Source organism: Leptodactylus fuscus, chromosome 7, assembly GCF_031893055.1.
Source record: "Leptodactylus fuscus isolate aLepFus1 chromosome 7, aLepFus1.hap2, whole genome shotgun sequence".
Classification (NCBI taxonomy): domain Eukaryota; kingdom Metazoa; phylum Chordata; class Amphibia; order Anura; family Leptodactylidae; genus Leptodactylus; species Leptodactylus fuscus.
Window position 1 is genome coordinate 104892936 of NC_134271.1, and position 21396 is coordinate 104914331.

General features: G+C 41.7%; 1 protein-coding gene across 2 annotated transcripts in view; it reads right to left on the reverse strand.

Moving 5' to 3' along the window:
- The window catches only part of SYNE2 (spectrin repeat containing nuclear envelope protein 2), a 232528-nt gene that overhangs the window by 57507 nt on the left and 153625 nt on the right, over positions 1-21396 (reverse strand). For both annotated transcript variants that reach the window (XM_075282716.1, XM_075282715.1), the window contains exons 69-80: positions 19514-19673; positions 17568-17705; positions 16418-16555; positions 16007-16216; positions 14744-14845; positions 14028-14147; positions 12583-12783; positions 10675-10842; positions 10390-10521; positions 9500-9696; positions 8732-8864; positions 6353-6535 (exon numbers count right to left, since the gene is read on the reverse strand). In XM_075282716.1, the coding sequence (XP_075138817.1) occupies positions 6353-6535; positions 8732-8864; positions 9500-9696; positions 10390-10521; positions 10675-10842; positions 12583-12783; positions 14028-14147; positions 14744-14845; positions 16007-16216; positions 16418-16555; positions 17568-17705; positions 19514-19673 (1882 nt within the window). The remainder of the gene's footprint in view (positions 1-6352; positions 6536-8731; positions 8865-9499; positions 9697-10389; positions 10522-10674; positions 10843-12582; positions 12784-14027; positions 14148-14743; positions 14846-16006; positions 16217-16417; positions 16556-17567; positions 17706-19513; positions 19674-21396) is intronic.

Below are 21396 nucleotides of genomic sequence, written 5' to 3' on the forward strand. Positions count from 1 at the left end.
TGGCAAGCATTGATGCGATTGGCCCTCCCCTCTACCGGAATAAAAGACGAGATGTTGTTTTTATACCGGGGGTCAAGGATAGCAAAGATCCAGTACTGGTTGTCCTCCATGATTTTGACAATACGCTTGTCGGTTGTAAAGCACCCCAACATGAACTCAGCCATGTCTGCCACAGTGTTAGTTGGCATGACTCCTCTGGCCCCACCGGAAAGTTCAATCTCCATTTCCTCCTCATCCTCCATGTCTACCCATCCGCGCTGCAACAATGGGACGATTCGAAGTTGCCCGGAAGCCTCCTGTATCACCATCACATCATCGGACAACTCTTCTTCCTCCTCCTCCTCCTCCTCCATTAAACGCAGTGAAGCGGACAGATGTGTGGACCTACTCTCCAGCTGTGACGGATCGGATGCTATCCCTAACTCCTCTGTGTGATCTGAGTTATCCCTGATGTCAATCAGGGATTCTCTCAGAACACACAAGAGCGGGATTGTAAGGCTCACCATCGCATCCTCAGAGCTCACCCTCCTTGTGGACTCCTCAAAGACCCGTAGGATGTCACAAAGGTCTCTCATCCATGGCCACTCATGGATGTGAAACTGAGGCAGCTGACTTTGTGGCACCCTAGGGTTTTGTAGCTGGTATTCCATCAAAGGTCTCTGCTGCTCAACCACTCTATTCAACATCTGAAACGTTGAGTTCCAGCGTGTGGGGACGTCGCACAAAAGCCGGTGTTGTGGCACATGCAGGCGTTGCTGGAGAGATTTTAAGCTAGCAGCGGCTACTGTCGACTTGCGAAAGTGGGCGCACATGCGCCGCACTTTCACCAGTAGCTCTGGAACATTGGGGTAGCTCTTTAGGAAACGTTGCACCACTAGGTTGAAGACGTGGGCCAGGCATGGAACATGTTGGAGTCCGGCAAGCTCCAGAGCTGCTACCAGGTTCCGGCCGTTATCACAAACGACCATGCCTGGGCCCAGGTGCAGCGGCTCAAACCATATTGCCGTCTCATCGAGGAGGGCATCCCTCACCTCGGAGGCAGTGTGCTGTCTGTCCCCCAAGCTGATCAGCTTCAGCACAGCCTGCTGACGTCTACCAACGCCAGTGCTGCAACGTTTCCAACTCGTAGCTGGGGTCAATCTAACAGCGGAGGAGGAGGCGGTGGCGGAGGAGGAGGCGGTGGCGGAGGAGGAGGCGGTAGAGGAGGAGGAGGAGGGGGGTGTTCTTCTCGTGTCCCTGCCAGGAATGTTAGGCGGGGAGACGAGGTACACCGGGCCAGTTTGGGAAGCAGTCCCAGCCTCAACTACATTCACCCAGTGTGCCGTCAGTGAAATGTAGCGTCCCTGTCCGCATGCACTTGTCCACGCGTCGGTGGTCAAGTGGACCTTTGTGCAAAGCGCGGAACTAAGGGCCCGCCTGATGTTGAGTGACACGTGCTGGTGCAAGGCGGGGACGGCACACCGGGAGAAGTAGTGACGGCTAGGGACAGCATAGCGAGGTGCCGCAGTTGCCATCAGGTCCAGGAAGGCGGGAGTTTCAACAAGCCGGAACGCCAACATCTCCTGGGCCAGCAGTTTAGCGATGTTGGCGTTCAAGGCTTGCGCGTGTGGGTGGTTAGCAGTGTATTTCTGCCGCCGCTCCAATGTCTGAGAGATGGTGGGTTGTTGTAAAGAAACGCCTGATGGTGCCTTTGATGGTGCAGGAGAAGGAGATAAGACAGGACCAGGGGAGGATGAGGTAGAAGTCAACAAAGTGGCGGAGGCAGATGAAGTGGTGTCCTGGCTCGTCCTCTGGAGTGCATCGCCAGCACAGTCAGCAGTGGCAGTGGCAGAGGCAGAGGCAGTGGCAGAGGCAGTGGCAGTGGCGTGAACAGCAGGCGGCCTTTGTCCTGCCGTTGCTGCCTGCCACTGATTCCAGTGCTTGGATTCCAAATGACGGCGCATTGAAGTGGTGGACAGGTTGCTCTTCTCAGAGCCCCTAATCAATTTCGAGAGGCAAATTGTGCAGACAACACTATATCTGTCCTCGGCGCATTCCTTGAAAAAACTCCACACCTTCGAGAAACGTGCCCTCGAGGTGGGAGTTTTTCGGGGCTGGGTACGAACTGGAACATCTTGGGAGATTCCGGGTGTGGCCTGGCTTCGCCTAAGCTGCTGACCTCTGCCTCTGCCTCTAGCTACCCTTTTTGGTGCTGCACCTGCCTCAACATCCACACTACTTTCCCCGCTTGACATCCCCCCTGTCCAGGTCGGGTCAGTGTCCTCATCATCCACCACTTCCTCTTCCAACTCCTGTCTCATCTCCTCCTCCCGCACAATGCGCCGGTCAACTGGATGCCCTGACGGCAACTGCGTCACATCATCGTCGATGAGGGTGGGTTGCTGGTCATCCACCACCAAATCGAACGGAGATGGAGGAGACTCTAGTGTTTGAGCATCTGGACACAGATGCTCCTCTGTTAGGTTCGTGGAATCGTGACGTGGAGAGGCAGGTTGAGGGACAATGAAAGGAGCGGAGAACAGCTCTGGGGAGCAGGGACAGTTTGGGTTATTGTTCTGTAAAGCTTCGGAATTTTGGGAGGAAGGAAGACAAGACTGTTGGGTAATAGGAGGAGAGGAGGCAGAGTCTGACTGGCTGCTGGACAATGTGCTGTAAGCGTTCTCTGACAGCCATTGCAAGACCTGTTCCTGGTTCTCGGGCCTACTAAGGTTTGTACCCTGCAGTTTAGTTAATGTGGCAAGCAACCCTGGCACTGTGGAGTGGCGCAATGCTTGCTGCCCCACAGGAGTAGGCACGGGACGCCCTGTGGCTTCACTGCTACCTTGCTCCCCAGAACCATTCCCCCGACCTCGCCCACGGCCTCGTCCACGTCCCTTTCCGGGAGCCTTGCGCATTTTGAATTCCTAGTTAGAAATTGGCACTGTATACCAGTAGTAAAAATTGTGGGTGCACGTAACCCCAATATATTCTTTGAATTACCAGTCAGAAACTGGCACTATATGGCAGTAGCAAGAAATGAGGGTATTTGTATTCCCAATATATTCTTTGAATTCCCAGTCAGACAATGGCACTGTATACCAGTAGTAAAAATTGTGGGTGCACGTAACCCCAATATATTCTTTGAATTCCCAGTCAGACACTGGCACTATATGGCAGTAGCAAGAAATGAGGGTATTTGTATTCCCAATATATTCTTTGAATTCCCAGTCAGACAATGGCACTGTATACCAGTAGTAAAAATTGTGGGTGCACGTAACCCCAATATATTCTTTGAATTCCCAGTCAGACACTGGCACTATATGGCAGTAGCAAGAAATGAGGGTATTTGTATTCCCAATATATTCTTTGAATTCCCAGTCAGACAATGGCACTGTATACCAGTAGTAAAAATTGTGGGTGCACGTAACCCCAATATATTCTTTGAATTACCAGTCAGAAACTGGCACTATATGGCAGTAGCAAGAAATGAGGGTATTTGTATTCCCAATATATTCTTTGAATTCCCAGTCAGACAATGGCACTGTATACCAGTAGTAAAAATTGTGGGTGCACGTAACCCCAATATATTCTTTGAATTACCAGTCAGAAACTGGCACTATATGGCAGTAGCAAGAAATGAGGGTATTTGTATTCCCAATATATTCTTTGAATTCCCAGTCAGACAATGGCACTGTATACCAGTAGTAAAAATTGTGGGTGCACGTAACCCCAATATATTCTTTGAATTCCCAGTCAGACACTGGCACTATATGGCAGTAGCAAGAAATGAGGGTATTTGTATTCCCAATATATTCTTTGAATTCCCAGTCAGACAATGGCACTGTATACCAGTAGTAAAAATTGTGGGTGCACGTAACCACAATATATTCTTTGAATTACCAGTCAGAAACTGGCACTATATGGCAGTAGCAAGAAATGAGGGTATTTATAACCCCAATATATTCTTTGAATTCCCAGTCAGACAATGGCACTGTATACCAGTAGTAAAAATTGTGGGTGCACGTAACCCCAATATATTCTTTGAATTCCCAGTCAGACACTGGCACTATATGGCAGTAGCAAGAAATGAGGGTATTTGTATTCCCAATATATTCTTTGAATTCCCAGTCAGACAATGGCACTGTATACCAGTAGTAAAAATTGTGGGTGCACGTAACCCCAATATATTCTTTGAATTCCCAGTCAGACACTGGCACTATATGGCAGTAGCAAGAAATGAGGGTATTTGTATTCCCAATATATTCTTTGAATTCCCAGTCAGACAATGGCACTGTATACCAGTAGTAAAAATTGTGGGTGCACGTAACCCCAATATATTCTTTGAATTACCAGTCAGAAACTGGCACTATATGGCAGTAGCAAGAAATGAGGGTATTTGTATTCCCAATATATTCTTTGAATTCCCAGTCAGACAATGGCACTGTATACCAGTAGTAAAAATTGTGGGTGCACGTAACCCCAATATATTCTTTGAATTACCAGTCAGAAACTGGCACTATATGGCAGTAGCAAGAAATGAGGGTATTTGTATTCCCAATATATTCTTTGAATTCCCAGTCAGACAATGGCACTGTATACCAGTAGTAAAAATTGTGGGTGCACGTAACCCCAATATATTCTTTGAATTCCCAGTCAGACACTGGCACTATATGGCAGTAGCAAGAAATGAGGGTATTTGTATTCCCAATATATTCTTTGAATTCCCAGTCAGACAATGGCACTGTATACCAGTAGTAAAAATTGTGGGTGCACGTAACCACAATATATTCTTTGAATTACCAGTCAGAAACTGGCACTATATGGCAGTAGCAAGAAATGAGGGTATTTATAACCCCAATATATTCTTTGAATTCCCAGTCAGACAATGGCACTGTATACCAGTAGTAAAAATTGTGGGTGCACGTAACCCCAATATATTCTTTGAATTCCCAGTCAGACACTGGCACTATATGGCAGTAGCAAGAAATGAGGGTATTTGTATTCCCAATATATTCTTTGAATTCCCAGTCAGACAATAGCACTGTATACCAGTAGTAAAAATTGTGGGTGCACGTAACCCCAATATATTCTTTGAATTCCCAGTCAGAAACTGGCACTATATGGCAGTAGCAAGAAATGAGGGTATTTGTATTCCCAATATATTCTTTGAATTCCCAGTCAGACAATGGCACTGTATACCAGTAGTAAAAATTGTGGGTGCACGTAACCCCAATATATTCTTTGAATTCCCAGTCAGACACTGGCACTATATGGCAGTAGCAAGAAATGAGGGTATTTGTATTCCCAATATATTCTTTGAATTCCCAGTCAGACAATGGCACTGTATACCAGTAGTAAAAATTGTGGGTGCACGTAACCCCAATATATTCTTTGAATTACCAGTCAGAAACTGGCACTATATGGCAGTAGCAAGAAATGAGGGTATTTGTATTCCCAATATATTCTTTGAATTCCCAGTCAGACAATGGCACTGTATACCAGTAGTAAAAATTGTGGGTGCACGTAACCCCAATATATTCTTTGAATTCCCAGTCAGACACTGGCACTATATGGCAGTAGCAAGAAATGAGGGTATTTGTATTCCCAATATATTCTTTGAATTCCCAGTCAGACAATGGCACTGTATACCAGTAGTAAAAATTGTGGGTGTATATAGCCCCAATTCTATTGCTAGGGGACTTGCAGGGTATTTCTGGGGTGAAGGTGGGGGGGCACACCGTTGGAACGGGTATCGGGGTATATATCGGGTATACGGGAATACACTGACAGTGTATTCCATTCAGGATCCTGGGAAAGCTGGGTTGCGGCGATTGAGCCCGTCAGTGCCACGTTACACTGACAAGCTTCTCCCTGGAATTTAGCTCTTACAAGAGCTGTTGTGGTTGTCTTCTCCTTCCTATCCTAGCCTGTCCCTGCCTACCCAGAATCTAAGCCCTAGCTAGCTGGACGGAAACCTCCGTCCTCGGTGAATTGCAAGCTCAGAATGACGCGAACCTGGGCGGCGCTGTTCTTTTAAATTAGAGGTCACATGTTTTCGGCAGCCAATGGGTTTTGCCTACTTTTCTCAACGTCACCGGTGTCGTAGTTCCTGTCCCACCTACCCTGCGCTGTTATTGGAGCAAAAAAGGCGCCAGGGAAGGTGGGAGGGGAATCGAGTAATGGCGCACTTTACCACGCGGTGTTCGATTCGATTCGAACATGCCGAACAGCCTAATATCCGATCGAACATGAGTTCGATAGAACACTGTTCGCTCATCTCTAGTGAAAAGCAATTTGCCTAAGAACAATCCCCTAGGTCAATATATGAAAACAGTTCACCTGGATGGATCTTAATATATGAAAAGCTCCTTACTTGTTGTAGCTTCTCTTGAGTAGCTGGCAATGATCCTATAAGGTCTGTCCAACCTTCCTCAAACTTTGTCAAGCTGAGTTTTAGAGCTGACGTATCAGATTCCTTCAGTCGGAGCAGCTGGTTACCAGCATTCACTACTGAGGTCTTTAAAGAAGATTTCTGGTCCACATCATTTGTAAATTCCTGTAAACGCATAATAAAATACGATTCATAGATTGTATTGTGCGAATGTTAACAGAAAAAGTCTGTTTAATCTATTATATCAATTCTCTATTATACCAATTCTATCTTTAGTTTTTTTCTAGGATGCTCAAAACCTGTTATAAAAGCCTCTGCTGCATAGTGCCCATGTCTAAATACCTTTATTCGATGATGTTAGCAGTGGAAGGTGAGTGTGTTGATTTGGTTGGAAGCAGTGACCTTCTCCTATTTGATTATATTAAAGGGGCTCTATCATTAGATTTTCCGGTTTTTAGTGAGTTTTCCACTATATTGGAGGCTGCAAATAATGGGGCAATGTTTTGTGAGAAAGAAGGTGGAGACAAGTTAGGTCACTGACTGAACTGAATCCGAACATTAGTAAATAAGTCCACTAGGAGTGACCGTATTTTTGGAGAATGAAATGTGGATCTTTAGGATGGTAATGACCTGTCCTCTCATGTTGGAGAGAATGGGTCTGTGTGTGATGGCAGAAAGAGTAGAAGGCAACACTGGGTCAACAAATGTTCTTCTACACATATTGGAGTTCATACAGGACATCCAACATATTTATATATTTATCTTAGAACTTTTCAATTTTCCAGTACAATGCATGACTTAGTAGCTATTCACTCTTTCCATTAATTCCCATAATTACTACTTCTCTGCGGCTTCCAATCCTCTAAAAATGTCTTATGGTGAGACTTCTATCCCATTAACATGTGGTTGTGGTTGGGTTCATTCTTGGAAATCTGTGCCCTATCTTCGACAGAAAACTGAATTATTTCAGCTATTCTTGTATTATTTTTCATTTCTCTGTAGTGTCAAGTGTTTTTGGCACTAGAACATTTAGAATATAAGAGTTTGGTTTAGGATATAAGGAGATTTAGTAAATCATGTCAGGAAAGACCCAACAGAAATATCACTTTGTTGATCTTTGTCATGCAATCCCGCTGCAATATTTGTATTGGATGTTCTGAGTGCTGAGTGAGAATAAAGTGTAGACCATTTACTGGCAATGTCCTGGAAACCGCTGGAGAGTTAACCAATGAATTCTTCAGGTTCGGATGTGAAGGTGCATGTAGGGGGTGGACTGCTTGTAGATATGTATGGTGATGACGGTTGGACTAGTGGTAGATATGACAGTATTACAAAGTGGAGCCAAGGTACCATACCAAAGTTCAACCTCCCAGGAGTAGTAGCTATAAGGGAAGGGCACTGGTGTATGTGCCTTAAGTGTCAGATGAAGGAGGGACACTAACAAGGTAGAACGTCTTAGGGTAGTGTGGTAAATCTTTGCCCTAAAGATAAGCCTAGTTATCACACAATGCACTGGGATAAGTTTACTACTACTACTACTACTACTACTACTACTACTACTACTCCTCCTCTACTACTTCTACCAACAAGACAGAACAGGGTACTTTTCCATTGGCAGATTTCCAGCCTGGTAACAAGAGCCAATCTGTGATAACAGAACAGCTATTGACACCTATGATGAGTATGGTAGCATATGATCAATAATGTGATGGCGCATCCTGATAGATTTTGCATTTTTCTGACTATGTAAACCATGCAACAAGTTGGCAAATACATGTTTGCTCTTTTATCAGTTTAATCACTGACATGTTTCTCGCAGGACAGAGAAAGAATTAGTTTGCAAAATCATCCACCTATGTAAAATGTCCTTTAGGTTTTTTTTTCCCTCCAATATTATTGTTTTTAACTAGAAGGGAAGACAAAATGAATTCCCTTTAAAATACTGGGATTGGGTAATGTGCAGGTTTTAAAGGTCATAATACCTTTCTTCATAGAGCCTCTGTATTGGACACATTGCACAAGGCCAATTTTAATCAAACCACCATAATGGCCAAAGGGAAAACTGGACATCACTAGTAGCAAAAACGGGATTTTCTCTCTATTAATAAAAATCCCTATTCCATACCCAATGTATGGATTCAGTAGGGAGGACTTTATGGGGTGATGGCCATCCTTGCCTTGCCCACATACCTACACATCATTGGAAGATGCAGATACAGACAAATGAGTTTGATCGCATTGGTCGCACCCCCACCAAACTAACATTTATCTGCTATTGTATGAAAAAAGATATACATTGACAGAGACAAGCGCCCTTAAAAAAACAAAAATTGGATTGTTATGCGACTTTGGTTGCCTTACAAAAAAGGTGTTCAGGTTGTTTTTGATGGTGTTCAGCTTCTGAGAAGCATCCAGAGACTGTATCCGACTACTGCTCAGCCTCTGCCGGGCAGATTCCAGCCATGTCGATAGTTCAGAAGAGTCCTTGTTATAACTGAAGGAGGAAGCAGAAAAAAACCAAGTAATACTGTTAGCAAATAATCTCTGCGTATAAACAAGCCCACAAATAACCCTGTCTCCTGAAGTATGCTCTCGGAGCCATTACACATTGTAATATCATTATCTAGCGGGCTTCTACAGGAGGAAGGCGCTGTGCCTTTTTCAATGACTCTTGCTCAGAACGCAGCCATTTCTTTGCTGCAGCCTTTGTTTTGCCAAATGTTCCTATTGCAGGTATTTACGAATCCCAGACTCCATTTATTCTTCTAAAACCAAAGAAATGTCATGTATCTTTTATGACATAAAATACTTAACATAACCTGAAAGGAAACTCAATGGCCACCTAGACATTTAGAAAATACGGCTAAATCAAAAAGGGAATGTAGTGAAAGCTTTATACCTTAACAAAGTAGTAGAACATTATTATGGCGCTTTACATCTCCTTCCTTGGCACTTTCGTATTATTGCAAAAAAAAATAGAATTAGATTTTCTAGAAATATTTCCAAGAATTTGTTCTGGAAATGATGTTTTTTTTCCAAAGATATAAAAGCCAATTGTGCAATTTTCAAGCATTTGAAATCAGAAATTTCCACAAAGTATAAAAAAAGACAGTTACTTAGAATCCTGACCTTGCCAAATGGCTAATGAGAGACTCCAGTCTGTGCTGTTCATGGTTGACTTTCTTGGTTAGCTGTGACCACTGCTGTTCCAGCTTTTTCATCTGTCCATCCAGTTCTGAACAGGCCACTGTGCTTTGTAGCTTTTTACCCACCACCATTATCTGGCTCAGTCTGGACTCATTCTCATCAATGTGCTTCTGAATTTTCTGAATTAGTAAGAAAAATAATTGTTAACATATTTATTGTACTTTTGGTTAGTGTAAGGTCTACATAACTATATATTAAACGAGTTGTCCCATATGGATGATCGCTTATAGAATAAGCCCAGCTGTTCACTGCCCACCTCTTGCTCTCTCTGGTTGAAGCTCCGTTTGGGCATTGCAGGAAGTTAGTACAGTAAAAGTTCAACCCCATTCTGAAGGCCACTCTTTTATCCCAGCTATATTCTGGGACAGATTTGGTTCTGTCATAGATTATGCATTATGCATATATTGTCCACCTTCTTTATTAGGAAGAATACCCCTCTAGAAGACCACTTTTCAATGCAACTTTGGGTGGTCGTTTCAAAGAAGTTGCACTGTGTTACATTGAGGCCATTCAAATGAATGGATGACTATGGAGTCAAAAAAGAAGGAGATTCAGTTCCCTAATATGACTAAGACAGTTCAGGGTAGTGGGCCACCCTCCATGACTTCTGTAAAATGGGGGCACCATATACTTTGTATAATCCGCACATGAATGTGTGTGTATATTGGAAATACTGCATGGAAGCAACATATTCTTTAAGCAAATGGAAAACTTTCCTATTCATCTGCCATGTATAGAAAATATCCCCCTTCCCTTGTCATCGTTATGACCATCTTTGTGTCATCCATCAGCTGTTGGATGGTCTGAGTTACCTGGAACTGTTTTAGCCGCTCTATAACCCTTTCTACTGATTCCTCCACCAAACTACTTGTAGGGATCATGGCTTCCAGAGCTTCGTACTTCTTGCTTAGATAGTCATACTTTGAGTCAAAGTCTGTCCAGTTCTGTTGGTGCAAAGAACATGCATGAAGTACAAGCCATTAGTCAATAGGGTGGAGTTACTGGCCACAAATATTTGCATTAAACATAGATATGATAACAGAGGAGACCTAGGCTCTAGATTCCTATGAACACTATATGGTACAGCTTACTATTACCTTCATTATAACCATCATATTAATACAGTGGTCATCTGAGTGTTGTATCATGGTCTCAGCTTCTTGCGTCACAGGCTCTATACGCTGCTTGTCAACATCGGGACTTGATTTTCGTGATGTGAGGGCTTGTAGTAATAGAACTTGACTTTCCAGGTGACTGAAAAACTTCTGTTTAGGAAAAAAACATAAGAAATCAGAGGTTTACACAAATATTTTGTCATATTAAAATACTTACAAGATAACTCCAATCAATATAGACATTTGGGTTGTCGCAACTATACCGCTACTGCCAACATGCGCCAAATGTAATATGTAAGTAGTGTTAATTGTTTTTTCCCTTTACCCATAGGAGCATTCTGACAACTCAAACGTTACTAGCTAGTATTCTACATAAAGGCAGGTTAGTATGCCATGTATCACTCCAATAAAGAGGTTTGCCTGTGATTCCTGTGAAACCCCTTTAACATACATGTTAAAATTATATGTTTTTGTTGTAAATTCAAAAAGTAACTTCAAATCACCCCTCACCCCCTTAGATACCAGGAAGGGGCTGGGAGCACAGTGACGACTATTCCTATAGTTCAGGGTGGACAAAAAAGACATAAAAGCAGATAATGTGTTGTGGATCATTGGGATTCGTTTCCTGTATAAATCAACTCAAGTAAAAGTAAAAATAGGAGAGTAAGCTGTGGTTTTATAAGTCTGCCCACACCTCGGAGTGAAAATAACTAATCCAAAGGACGGAGACTTGAGAATTTGGAGAGATTAGGAGGGAGATCAAGAGTGGGGAATGAGGACAGTAAACTGGTAAAACTGCATAAGACGATTAGCTAATGAATCATGAGTCACTATTAGTAATGTCTCAGTCAATGGGGTGTTAAAGGGCCAGTAAACATGAGACCAAATGTGTATATCACATATACTGAGTGTGTAGTATGAAAAGATTCTCCCCTAGCAGCAATGGTCATGAAGGCACTGTACAGAGGCACATAGAGAGCCTACCGATCCATAATTATGGGGATATTGTCACTCCTTAGGGAGAGACCACCATGTAGGTGTGTGGAGTCTTACAAAGCCCTTTTCGCTCCACTGTGGGGGATCATGGGAAGAATATGCAAATATGTTTCCCAAGATGTAAATAGGAAAACACTGCCTCTGTATGCTGCCCTCTATGGGAAGCTCCCTTGAACATCATGCCCAACTTTGCAACAAGCCTTCATTGCAATGATGCAGGATTTTGCCAAGTCAGTATCTTCATCGTACTGACTTGGCAAAATCCCGCATCATTGCAATGAAGGCTTGTTGCATAGTTGGGCATGATGATCAAGGGAGCTTCCCATAGAGGGCAGCATACAGAGGCAGTGTTTCCCTATTTACATCCTGGGAAAGACATTTGCATATTCTACCGATCCATAAAACAGAGCTGAAGGTACTCTGTGCTGCTGTATAGGGTCCTTGCAGGTTGCAATGATATGAGTATGAACCCTAAAATATCTCCACAACTCACTTTCTAAATGAACCCCATAATAATTGTAGAAACACAACTCTTTGAGATGGATGGGCGTTCAAGAACTCTTATACAGAACAAGCTGCAGACTCGGGAACATTACTTGTGTTGTCCAGCTATTTGTCATATTGAGAAAGATCCTTTATCGCTCATATTTGCAACTGACCTTTAATAATGACTAAAAAGATATAATTTTCCTTTATACTGGCAAATGGTTATTACTGTACGGATATCACGCCGCTAATACCAGATAATTGATTTCATTTATTGTCATCACTCCAGGTGGCATGTGGATAAATGACATAGGTTTAATAAGTGACCGTGTGGCACAAAGACTGGTATTGAATTCTGAAACACATATTTTCATGCCCCCACTGTTGGCGACCACAGTATGTACATACCCTGTGATTTTCTATATGACTGTTCAGACTTTCTTTACTTCTGCTGAGATATTCTTTACTGTTTTCAATCTTTTCTTTCCCCAAACATAGCAGCCCCGAGAGTCCACATAGCAGCGCATCCACCTGTGACTTATTAATAGCTGCACTGCTACATTTATCCTGGTTAGACCGAAGAATGTGCCAAGTGTCATCCAAGACATCCTAGAAAAGGTATCATCATTAATATAGAGAGCCACAACTAGTGTACAGGCTGAGAATTATACAGAATCTGTATCAATTAACACATGCAAATTCTGTCTGTTGTATAAGTTGTGTGTATGAGTGTCTTCTCAACTACAACAATTTTCTACCTTGGCAATATGGGGGAAATTATTTTCTCATATGTTAATAGGGTCCTTGCATTTCCAGCTGCTGATGCCATTACTTCATTCATTTCTAGAACCTCTGAATTGAAGTTTGCAACCTGCTCCTAGGTTCAGACTTTTCTTGAACTAGCATGTCTTTCCAAGGAAAACAAGCTGGGTTTAAGATTTGAGTGTACAAAACGTTACTGCTTTCACCAGCTCATTCTGGACTACACTCATAGGGTTCTACTTTCACCTAGACAGATGGACAGTGATGCTGAGGAGTATATGATTTCCTTTCACTGTAGAGACTGCCCTAGATGCTCTCCTTTCTCTTTACACTCATGCACAGCCTGTGTGATTTGCCTATCCCTATACAGATTGCCTTTTCAGTGCTTTCTTCCCTATCTACACTCTGACACAATTACAACCTGTATAACCTTGGTGGCATATTCTGATCGGCTGTGTACAAACCTCTCTCCCACTGCTGCTATCTACCATATAACAATAAGAGATGGGAGGGGTAGAGCAAAAAGGACCCTAAAGTCTGTGATATCAGATCTATATGTGTGATATCAGATATATAAGATATCAGATATAAGTGTGATATCAGATCTATATCAGTTAGTCATGTTGTAAGTGGGTTACAAACTTTGCAGCAACTGAAGAAATATTGATTCAAGACTAGTAAAGAAAGATGCTTAATAATTATATAAAGGAAACAAAAAAATACAAAAATAAATAGATTAACAATAAATAGATAAATAGATAAAAAATCCGTAGCTAAAAGGTGCATTACCAGCAATGTCCTTTAGGTGGCAATCAATAAATTTGTGTAAATTTGCACAAAAGGTATAAAGTAAATTGTATATTATTGCACATTATTCTGGGTTAGTATTTTACATATATATATATATATATATATATATATATATATATATATATATATATACATATAGTATATATTCTAATTATTTACCACAATGGCGTAACATTTCATACACTAGTATTTAAGAGTGTTTTTCCATGTATGTATAGCTTCCACATGTGGCGGACATCGATAGGATCGACATCCACAAACCATCTGCCACGTAGTCTCACCTCCAGTTTGTGAACATCTTGATTGGAACATATAGGGATGGAAAGTTTCTCTCCTCTCTCATTCAGGGATGAAACTTGACTTTCATAGCTCATTAGCTCTTTCTCATATACAGCTGCTTCCTAGGATAAACCAAAGGAAGAAAAAGTAGTTTAATGTACATATCACATTATACATACAGTGTCATACATTATGGTTATAGGACATTTGCCTGCAAGGAAAGATCCTGGGCTGCCACGTATAAGACTGGGATCCTATACACAGATACAAATATCTGCATTACATACACATACGGCTGCTGTATTAAGATGAGCAATGGTCAACTGGCAGTATGGGTGTATGTGATCACATATATAACTGCCCCATATAGAAGTACCCCATGTGCTCCCTTAATGGCAGCACTTACATACTCATTTGTAGCGTCTCCTCTCACTAACTATGAAACACAGAAACAGCATGGGAGGTCAATGAATAACATTAGGTGCACAGTGCTGTCATTGAAGTCCATTGCTCTGATATATCATAGTATCAGAGAGACCGACTGGAACACAGACAGAAGAACTGACGGAGATGGAGCAGACCTACCCTAAAGTCTGATCATTGGTCACTTCTTCCAGGATGAAATACTTAGCACAGGAACAACTGGCTTACAAAAACCTTTTACATTCGTCCCATGCTCGTAATCCACATTGTGTTGTATTTGATAACTTTCCATTACCTCAATGAGTGTATCCACCTCACAAACCCCACTGGTATTCAGTCGTTGTATGAGGTTAGATTTCTTCTTCACTAGGACATCATATAAATGGCGGATATCATTCTATATTAAAAAAAAAGAAAGAAATCAAGCAAGATGAAAGCATAAGAGTCAACGTCAACATCACAGAAACATTACTTGGGTATTTCATGTATGCCTTATGTGTTACAGAAATGGCATGAAGGGATGGTATTTATTTATTTATTATGCTTACTTATATAGCACCATCATATTCCACAGCGCTTTACAGATATTGTTAGTCACTGTCCCATATGGGGCTCAAAATCTACATTCCCTATCAGTATGTCTTTGGTGTGTGGGAGGAAACCAGAGTACCAGGAGGAAACCCACGCAAACGGGGAGAACATACAAACTCCTTGCAGATGTTGTCCTTGGCAGGATTTGAACCTAGGACTCCAGCGCTGCAAGGCTACAGTGCTAACCACTGAGCCACCGTGCTGCCCATGTGTCTGAAAAGTCTCTTAATGTGAGGGTCCATTCACACGGAGGGAAATGGTGAGAAATTTGGTGTGGAATTTCAGCTGGCAGAAAAAGGAACTCATTGAAGTCAATGGGAGGCTTTTTTTTCAGCGCTGAAATTCCACAACAAATTCCTCACCATTTTCCTCCGTGTGAATGAACCCTTAGTCTTAAAATCTAACACAACTAAAAGTTACGGTGGTTCACGTCACATCCTGTCTAAGTGACCACTGAATGCAAGGAGCTTTACTTAAAGAATGAAACATGATCACATTAATAAATAGACATTGCCATTACTTTGGAATATCTGCAGGAAGACCTAGGACAAAGTGGATCGATATGCGAAAATAATCATACATTTTATATAAAGAGGTCATATATTCAGAGCCATATAGATGGCAGGTAATACATTTCATAAGATATTGCAAATATTACAGCATCAAACAATATTATAATGCTTCCATAGGGCACCCAGGGACAGCATAATACTATCCAAACACACAAGCAATCCATTTATAGTTGGGGAGGAGTGCCATGAAAAATAAAAATATATATTCATGTGTTTATTATCGTAACAATTCTCATAGTATAGTCACATAGGTGCACAACCTAATGAAACATGGTAAATCCACAGCTGCATTGTATGTAACTGAAGGGTGTGATCAGGACGTCGCCCACACACCCTCCTCTTCAGCCAATGCACCTCCAAGTGTGAACTGCAAACAAATACAGTAAATGCAATACCTGATAGTTATTGTGTTTCTCCAGTTCTCCTTGCATACGTTTGTATCTGGTCTTGACAGTACTGTGAATCTGAATGAGCCAATCCCTTAGGTCATTGTAACACTGGAACAAAATGTTGGTCTGCGCCCCCTCATGGGTGATTGGTGATAAGAGCACGCTAGTCTTATTGGCCATTTCCTCTGAAAGAGCGTGGAAATCCTCCATGAGTTTCTGAGGAAGCAAAGAAAAAATGTAGCTCATAAACAAATGGTTGTGGCCGTCATGGTCTATGAATGAGGGGAAACAGAGGTCTACATAGAAGCAGTGGGTACAAAGTGGTAGATTTTGGAGGTGCTTTAAAAATAGATCAGACAATTACATAAATATATTGTATAATCCTACACAGGTACGCAGGATTTACACTCGGTTTACCTCATAGAGGGTCAGCTCAGCAGCAGCCTCTTCTCTAGTCAGGATCTCGAGGTCCAGCATCTCCTCAATGTTCTGCAGCCACTGAGACACTGAACACATCCAAACAAAAAGTGCTCCGTGTAGGTTTCTCGCGCTCTCCTAAATAGAACAGTTTACATAGTTTGTCACCTTGTCATGTCGATCATATTAGGAATAGTCAAGGATGGCCTTATTTTAGATGATACACTGTGAGCTACCCTCTTCTGGCACACACACCCCTCCCTAAAAGTGACACACATAGGAAAACCCCAAAAACCAGCAGATTAAATGTTTTGGAGCAAACCTTATTTAATGCAAACAAAGGAGTCTAATTTCAGGTCAGACTATTGTATTCCACATACCACCAGGACTAATAACAATAGTCCTGTAGAGGAAAGCCATCACTGACCCACATGCTCTGTTAGTCATCATACACGGTAACAGTAATAGTGCCCATTTTGGACAGTCCTTTTTTTATTACAACAGTTCCTGAACATTTAGCAGATCTCTGCAGTTTTTCACTGTAATCCCTTGTGATTGGCGGTAACCTATGAGGGAAGCCATCAGCAAGGGTTCAGAAAATCACAAGAGCCCTAGCAAGGGAGACATAGACTGCCAGCAGAAAGTACCATCTTAACACGCAAATCCAGCCTTAGTAGATGCTCTTAAGGATTGTACCTCCAGCATTTGCAAGACATTTCCCTTTTCATCATCATTAAACTGGGAGCCACTTCATTTGCAACCCTGTCTCCTAGGTTTCATTACTGCACCCACCATCACAGGCACTCCAACTCCCATCATGCTAAGGTAGACCCACGATCAGGCCCCCTGCAGGCCCCCTTAGCACTGCACCAACTTAGGAGAAGACATTGGAAGATTTGTTAGCGATCCTTACCACAAACCTCTTGGCTTTCCCCACCAACGGGGACCTACTGGATACTCTGGCACATACATGGAAGTCATGAAACTAATATCTTAAGGGTATATATAATAATACATATAATTTTTCTAAGCTAGACTTCCAGTCATAGTACAAAAGATACTATAGAAATTCCTTATTTATTATTATTAATTATTATTATCATCATTTTACTAATTTTTTTACAGAAATATCTCGCTGCATTCTTCTTACCTGAGTGAGTGGGGATGAGGCTTCTTCATTCAAACCTTTCAGCCGGGTCAGGAAATGCTTTGCATCTTCTACAAGTGGTGACTTTACTGTCCCGGCAGGGATTCTTGATATTAATCTGATCTTAACTTCTTTTGCAGTCTAATATTTTAAGAAACAATTTATAGGACAGGTGTCAAAAGGAATATTTCACCATTTTTTTATTTAGATATTTATTAAAACCAGATAAATACAGCACGTTTTCTCTAATCAGTTTCTGTTTTCAGATTATAGATGTTTTATTCTATTGTTTGCACATTATTATAGGGCTGCCATTTCTTCTCTGCTCTGTTCACATCATTTAGTAATATGCTGTAGCGCATAGTCATGGCCATAGGAAGTAACAGAGTGGAGCCGACTCATTGTGGTCTATGGTAGAATTTTCTAGGCATTCTCCATAGAGGGAGTGGATAAAAAGTGACATTATCTATAGTCAGTAGTGAATGCAATGCAGGGTGTTATGTGATGTTATCTATAGAAGTTGTAACCTATAGTAATCCTGCTTGTACTGTCTGTGATGAGGTGACTGCTGCAAAGTAAACGCCTAAAAAATTTGCAAGTGTCAGTCTATTATTAGGTAAAATGGACAGTAAAAATTTAAAAACAGGTTTTTTTTTAATATATTGATACAGAAAATGTTAAAAAAAAAAAAAATTCTTAAAAAAATTTGTTCAACTTGGTTCCTTCCCCTTGTGGCCTTCTCTCTCTCTTTGTGCTTTACCCTCCTCTTCTTTTGCTGTATTGCGACAAGTTTAGTACATTTTATATTTGGAGCAGGAGAGTGACTTATATGTGCTGATATACAGTATATGTCCTTTCATTTATTTTCTACTGTGTCATTTTGGTTTTCGGATATTCGCTAACTGACACCCTTACATGTACAATTTGTTTAGTTTTTATGTTACTTATGTTCACTCTCTTTTTTATTTTACAACTGTTTAATCCAAATAAAACTTTGAATTAGTAAAATAAAAAAAATGATTTATATGTTTAAAGAGGACCTTTCACCACCTGGGGCACATGCGGTTTTATATACCGCTAGAAAGCTGACAGTGGGCTGAATTCAGCGCACTGTCGGCTTTCATGATCTGGGCCCCGGATGAAGAGCTATCGGTGCCAGTACCGTAGCTCTTCACCGTTAGAAGGACGTTCCAGGACAGTCAGTCAGGAACGCCTTTCCTCACAGCAGCGTCTATTGCGCTGTACTGTGAGAGCAGGGAGGAACACCTACCTCCGCCCTTCTGATAGTACTCGTCCATAGACGAGTACTGGGTGGGCGTTCCTCCCCGCTCTCACAGTACTGACTGTCAGGAACGCCCTTCTGACAGTGAAGAGCTACAGTACCGGCACTGATAGCTCTTCACCCGGGGCACAGATCGGGAAAGCCGACAGTGCGCTGAATTCAATGCAAACTGCCGGCTTTCTAGCGGTATATAAAACAGTTGAGCTTGAGAAAGTGCAACTTGCACGAAACAGCTGTCTCTCACTCCATTCAGTGTGCCTCCTCCCGAATTTTTAAATGGAAAGTTGCAATAAAGTTTGGATCACTTTTACTGAACACGTTTGTGGTGAGTGCCCAGTTTTTTCATTACTTTTTTCTATAAAAATGCATGTGCTCCAACTGATGAAAGGTCCTCTTTAACATAAATAATATTAACACTCTAATATGCCAGTGTGACCATGAGAGTTTTCAGCATAGCTTCCTGGCCCTGTCACTGAAACAAAGGAGGTTGGAAGCAGGGAGTGAATTAGAGCAGTGTGAACCATAGCAGTTTGAAGCAATGGAACCAGCCTCAGTGCTCCAGATAGCGAATTTGAAAGTGTGAAATGTACTTTTTATAAGAAGCGTGCCATTAAATAAAAACTTTATCTATAATTCTAATCCTATTACATGACTCAACAAGACTTACATCTGGCTCATTAGTATGTCTAGAAGAAGTCGCCTTTATCCTGTATGACAGCTCCTTTTGTAGATAGAGCCACTTACTCCAGGTAATATCTTCAATCACAGACAAAGGAGTTTTACTTCGAGGCTTAGTGGGTGATGAGGGCCCATCCCCAACTGGGCTCCTAAAAATAAAATAAAATAAGGTAGCACATTAAATATCCGTCCAAGGCCATTATAATCAACAAGTTGTCACTTGAAGTTGTAATAATTTGTTGAAGCCCATTGTAGCCAGGAGAAAGAAGGTTGCTAGAGATTATCATTTGTATAGACTGGAATAGAAGAGCTATAGGCAACATCTCTACATATACATACAATAAAGGGGTTTTCTGGGACTTGTATTTTGATGACCTATACTCAGATTAGGTCACCAATATTTGATTAGCAATGATCCAACAAAATACTATAGGGAATCTCCTTTACCAACAAAATTTCTTCTTCTATCCAGGCTCGATGCAGCCTAATAGAACACTAGAGCCTCCTCAATGTATAACATTTCAAATAATTTCAACAACTTTTTATTGTTGGTTAGTGTATTTGTCTAACATGTGTCTATACTTTAATTTTGTCAGAAGAGTGTACTATTGGCATATATTTGCCATTTATACTTCGGAATACAACTACATAAGACTGGGCCAAATTAAGTCCCTAAATGAGTGGAGGACCGGGCAAAGATGCCCCCTCTCCTTGATCATAAGGAATTGTCAAATACACGTAAGTTGGTCCTTCCTCTAAATACAACGAGGGGAAATTCAGAATGGAGTTTGTACAGATTTTGATATGGAATCCACATCAAAATTATCACCAAATTCTTTTATGTGAACATACCCTTAATGTAAATGAATGGTTCAAACTTCAAATTGTGAGAAGTGAACCATTGAAAAGGGAATCTGTGGAGGGTAATATAATATTTACTCCCAATTTTTATTTTCACTATTCTATTATTCTTGGGGTATTTGGTGACCATTTTTGTAATAAAGAATTTTTCTAGCTAGTAAAAAACCAGAAATACTGCCATTGGAATTGACTCCCCCCCCCCTTCTTTGGTAAATGCTTTAGCTATACATACTATATAGAGTACGAATGTACAGACAGAGTCCCCTTGGCAATGCTTAGTTAAGTAACCATTGGATCTATGGTTAAAGCGGCCCTGCTGCCCAGTACCACTTATGTTGCCTAGTATATATATACCCTGCCCAGTTCCACTTATGTGGCCCAATATACACTCACCGGCCACTTTATTAGGTACACCTGTCCAACTGCTCGTTAACACTTAATTTCTAATCAGCCAATCACATGGCGGCAACTCAGTGCATTTAGGCATGTAGACATGGTCAAGACAATCTCCTGCAGTTCAAACCGAGCATCAGTATGGGGAAGAAAGGTGATTTGAGTGCCTTTGAACATGGCATGGTTGTTGGTGCCAGAAGGGCTGGTCTGAGTATTTCAGAAACTGCTGATCTACTGGGATTTTCACGCACAACCATCTCTAGGGTTTACAGAAAATGGTCCGAAAAAGAAAAAACATCCAATGAGTGGCAGTTCTGTGGGCGGAAATGCCTTGTTGATGCCAGAGGTCAGAGGAGAATGGCCATACTGGTTCAAGCTGATAGAAAAGCAACAGTGACTCAAATAGCCACCCGTTACAACCAAGGTAGCCAGAAGAGCATCTCTGAACGCACAGTACGTCGAACTTTGAGGCAGATGGGCTACAGCAGCAGAAGACCACACCGGGTGCCACTCCTTTCAGCTAAGAACAGAAAACTGAGGCTACAATTTGCACAAGCTCATCGAAATTGGACAATTGAAGATTGGAAAAACGTTGCCTGGTCTGATGAGTCTCGATTT